The following is a 5,268-nucleotide window of genomic DNA, read 5'->3' as shown; positions in this document are numbered from 1 at the left end:
TAGAGACATGAGGATCTTTTACGTGCCGTAAATCTACGACACGGGACCCACGGCTTAAAGTACCTCCCAGAGGACTCGTTCCCTGAATTTTTCCGTCCTTAAAAATTCCACGACCTCCTCCAGGTTTGAACCCACGTACCTTGAGTCATGAGGTGGGAACGTTACCCCTAGACTACGGAGGCCGCTAAGAATCATTGTGTTACTTGTGATTTAATAAATGCAGCAGTGTTGATATTGTGAAAGAAAGTTGAAGATGTCTTGGGATGATTTTAGAAAAAACTGGACAAGAACCAGGATGGAACTGTATATAATCCTAACCATCCCAGGAGACTGATGTTTGAAGAATTTGATTTAGGAGTATGTTCTGTATATGTTACTATAATGAAACATTGATTTTCCTTTGGTATGCAAATGACAACTAATGTTTGAAGAAGTCCATAATTGACTGATTATGTTTTTGATAAAACTGTTCTGCTTTTGCAGTCTTCTCTTGTTTATATTTTGTTAGATGAATTAAGGTGTTCCTTGTTTTTATATGGAAAGACAGGCTACTGGTATTGTCATTCATTTCCTTATTCCCAGTGACTTCTAAGCCAATCAGTGGATTTTTGTAAAACTTTGTATCGGTATCATGACACCATATCATCTTTGTGATTTATAATTTCCTGTCATTATTAACTCCATGGAGCCATGAAGACTTCTGAGGTAAAAGAGATGCTAACACCAGTCCATGTAGTATACTGAAAGTTTTGTGTGGTAATAGTTTTTTAAATACTTGCAACATTGGTCAAATTAATTTTTTATAATGTAATCTGCATATAGCTTTGGGCTTGATGATTTTATGATAAGAATAATTGGAGACAGGTGTGTAAAATTTAGTATAGAGATAGGTTATTAACATACCTACAGACTTTGTATAAAACATTTTTCACGTGTTAGCAAGTAAAAATATAGTAATGGCACATAAAGTTGATGTTATATTTAGCAAGCTTACAATGTGAAGCGTTTGATGAAAAGTAACCTGTATAAGTTCTTATTTGCTGTCAAAGTATATGAATTTTTTTTTTAATTTTGTAAAAATATTAATATGATTTGTGGATACCAGTTTCAGAATTATTGTTGTTGGTTTGTATTTTGTGTTAACAATGATTTATTATCTTTCTTGCTTCTCTAATGTGAATTTCTGTGTGTTACTCAGTACATGGAACAAGAAGGAAATCAGAGCCTGGTAGAGTTTTGGTTGGCAACAGTGAACTTTGAACAGCACCTAATAGACAAGAAGGGAGACTATGATCCAGTAGAGGCTCAGAATGATGCAATAGTCCTCTATGATAAGTGAGTTTAAGGTTTTCAGTTGTAGGGTAGTACAAAATATCCAACAGCATTGGAGTTTTCACATGTGAAGCAGGGAAATATTGTTGCAGTTGATTCCTTCAGATAACTCCCTTTAATAAAAATTTAGAAAATTATTGTGATGAATATCTGTCTCCCCCTCTCTCTCCCTCCACTTTTTGGTGGCATGTATTTCTAGATATGGCCTTAAAGTACTGTGGTTTCCTGAAGGAGTGCATTTCTGAAGTAAATGCTCACTCCTGGTAGGGTCTTCTGTTTCACATATACCTAAAGCTGGGAGTCCAGTTATGATTACTAGTTTTTGGACTTTGCCCATTGTCAGGTATTGTAATAAACACAACCTTTTAAACTGGACTTGTTTTCACCTTCAGGTGAAAAGGTGGGAAACTCCTACTCAAGTTGGGTTCCTTAGAAAGATCTGACCTTAATGACTAGTCATCCAGTGTCAGTTGCTACAACCATATATGTACCTCAAATCAGGTTTTGTCAGCAGGTGATAACAGGAACAGTTACAGTAAAAATTATGGTAAAGCATATAATGACCTGAAATTAATATAAGAAAGAAAATGGAAAATCAGTGCATCAAACAAAACCAACAATCAAATCCAGGAACACCTATGCAAAAGAAAAATTGAAAGTTTTCATGTTATAAAATTCCCATCCACCACTAGCTCCATCTGTGAAACAGAAATATTCCTGTTTTCTTGCTTGTTTGTTCTCTGTGGTTTATTAACATTAATCCGAATTGCTAAGATTGTATATCTTAGAGATATTGGGTTTTCGGACTTTATCCATCGTCCTGGTTTTAAGATAACTAAGATAAACGCTACGTTTCGGAAACAGATCCAGTTTCCGAAACATCGTGTTTTTCTTAGTTATCTTAAAACCAGGATGATGGATAAAGTCCGAAAACCCAGTATCTCTATGTGTTATACACCACCATCAGAATCCTGTAGTAACTAAGATTATATATCATCGAATCATAGGATAAATAGTGAGTAATGAGTTGAAAATGATAAGAAAGGAAAAGCTCATGGCTTAATTTGAGATACTATTCCGGCCTTTCTTTGGGAGCTCTAAGGATAAACATGAAAGTTTCAGTCAGGATTGCTGGTCTCTGTGTCGAGATTTGAATCTGGGACCTCTTGAACATGAAGCAGTAATGGTGATCATTCAGTCATAGCATTCGGTATGTTTTCATATTATGAAATGTGTTCTGTTGTAATTAGAAGAACTGAATGGGTTGCTGTAGAGGTAACACTGTACAATATTGTTAGAATGGCACTCAGTTTGAATCTTCGTTGAGGCAGCAGCTATCTTGACTGAGGTTTTTCATGGTTTTTCTCAGTCCTTCAAGGAAAATGCTGGGATAGTACCTTGATTAGGCCACAACCGTATCCTTCCAAATCCTTTCCAGTTGACACTATATGTTTGTACACCACCATCCATGAGCCGATTGTCTAGAAAATGTGGGAGCCTCAGCGTTTCACAACCCTGTGGGTTCTCATGAATTGTTACAGGGATAGCTTTACTTTTTTTTTTACCATCTGATGCTATAGCCTTGATACTGAAAGCAACATTAAATATCATGTCAAAAGACGTCATTTTTTTCCTTGGCACTGCAGCCCCAGTGGGCCTAGGCCTACCTCCATGAACTCTGTTCACTTCAGTTTTTCTAGATCTTACACATATGGTTGGACTCCTTGGGTGAGTGATCAGCTCATTGCAAGGCCTCTACCTGTAGACAAACACAGAAAAACGCACACAAACATGCATGCCCTGAGTAGGATTCGAACCCACGATCCCGGCTTCCAAGCGAGCGAAGACAGTGCATGCCTTAGATCGCTCGGCTGCCACGACCAGCCAAAAGACGTCATACATAATTAAAATATTTTTTGAAATGCAAAAATGCACTCCTTCTTTCTCAGATGCCCTTTATTACTTGTTTCATCTTGACTTGCTATTTATCATTTAGTATTGTTAAGAAGTCCACTCTGTTCTGTTGCAGATATTTTTCTCTTCAAGCAACTTGTCCATTAGGCTACAGTGATAAAATACGCTTTTATGTAGAGCATAATATCTGCCGTGAAGAAGGTCCATTACCTGACTGCTTCAGGAAACCTGCAGATATTGTGTTTCATGTACTTGAAAAGGTAGCTGTTCCAGCAGTATGACTGCAGTAATGAACAAAAGCAGAATATTTTTCATTTGTGATGATATTTTTTTGAAGCCAGTAGTTTGTTAAAGCTTCAGCTTAGTATGTGTGAATTACTGTCATTGTTATATTGATTATATATTAATAGAATTTGGAAACATGTTGGGTATGCTTCTCATAATGTTCTTTGCTTCGTTTGACAGAATTTTCTGCAACCATTCTTGACTTCAGAGCTCTACTTCAAATATTTATCAGAGTTGATAAACACAATTCAAGCAAGTCCTTCTTTGCTACCAAGACTGGGGAAATCAGGTACTGTTCAGTTTGGTCATTAAATTTTGAAAGTATATAAGTATTACAGACATGTAGATGTCAACCTATCTTGAGCTGTTTCTTGTAGAATCATGGAATTTTGTGATGAATTACAAGATTAATTCATGTATGAATTTTTAAAGTTGTATGTTTCATTGTGAAATCCTTCACAAAATGTAATTTTCTATTCAAAGTATAAATCCAAAACTGGTTGTGATTCAGGTAGTCCTTTGAAATAGAGTTGTGGTTCAAGAATATGAAAGCAACAGTTTTGCATGATTTCTGACTGTGAGTGGGTCTTAGTATTACTGAGTTTTTTTAACTTTTTCATCAAGTATTCCAAACAGAACAGATTGTATCAGAAACAGGATCTGCTTCAGTCCTTGGGTGACAAGTTCCTCCTTCCTTTTCCACCAGAGAATGGAAATAGCAGTAGCTAAAGCTTCAAAGAAGATGCTACCATGTAATACAGAAACAAAAGAACTGGGAATGAAGATTCAAATTGAATCCAAAAATTCTACGAGAACATTTGATCAGTGCATAACAACCATGACCGCTAGACTTATTGACAAGAGTTTGGAATAAATTTCCTAATATATTACATTTTCTTTATCAGTTCTGTGGTAGTAAATGGGAAACAGAAAAGTTACATTTTATATATTCTGGGCACAACTCTCTAGTTCTTGTTCTTTTATTTCAAATTCAAGCAGATCCAGATACAGGTTGAGAAGTAGATTCACAAACCCTTGGATATAGAATGTGTCACATATCAGAAGAAAAGTTCGAGTTAATAATTGGAACAAGTATTATACTACTTTTAATTGCCTGAAGTTGGCTTGTTTTATTACACAAATTTTTTCAAATCTATGGAACTCGTAAGAGTTGAAAACAGTGACTAGGACACAGAATTTACTCTATGTTTTCGTTTTTTCTATAGGGTAGGCAAAGATGTGCATTATCTCAAATGTATATGTGAAGTGTTAAATGTTACACAAGTAAGGGGAATTATATTTATATAGATTGAGAATTTTGGTTAATACTTTGAAGCCTGATGTTCAGATAAATAACAGAACATTTAAGATTATACCTTGATTATTTAGTTATAATTTTGATCTTCCATAATTGTAACTGTATGATAACATGATCTTTTGCCATCCTGTAGGAGCTGTATTTATTTGAATGAAATTTGTTAAATAAATTTTGGGAAATGGATAACAGGAATATTTTAGTTATAAATCTTTTTAAGATGCGAGAAACTGTCTTACTTTACAATTTAAAGAAGACAAGATTGTCAGCTTGTGTTCTAGTTTTTAGTTACTTATTTTAGATATACATAATTTTTATATCACTGTATACTAGTCCTTATTTAAATTTATTGTACTATTAATGTATGTGTATGTTATACAATACTCATTAATGACATTGTGTTTCAACTATTGAATTTTTAG

General features: G+C 34.8%; 1 protein-coding gene across 3 annotated transcripts in view; it reads left to right on the top strand.

Annotated features, from left to right (window-relative positions):
- LOC111869124 (A-kinase anchor protein 10, mitochondrial) overlaps positions 1-5,268 on the top strand; it is a 29,425-nt gene that overhangs the window by 8,777 nt on the left and 15,380 nt on the right. For all 3 annotated transcript variants that reach the window (XM_033753293.1, XM_023860351.2, XM_023860352.2), the window contains 3 exons: positions 1,199-1,335; positions 3,362-3,506; positions 3,712-3,820. In XM_033753293.1, the coding sequence (XP_033609184.1) occupies positions 1,199-1,335; positions 3,362-3,506; positions 3,712-3,820 (391 nt within the window). The remainder of the gene's footprint in view (positions 1-1,198; positions 1,336-3,361; positions 3,507-3,711; positions 3,821-5,268) is intronic.

This window comes from Cryptotermes secundus, unplaced genomic scaffold, assembly GCF_002891405.2.
Source record: "Cryptotermes secundus unplaced genomic scaffold, Csec_1.0 scaffold618, whole genome shotgun sequence".
Lineage (NCBI taxonomy): Eukaryota > Metazoa > Arthropoda > Insecta > Blattodea > Kalotermitidae > Cryptotermes > Cryptotermes secundus.
Note: the sequence above shows the minus strand (reverse complement) of the source record. Positions and strands in the feature narration are given on the sequence as shown.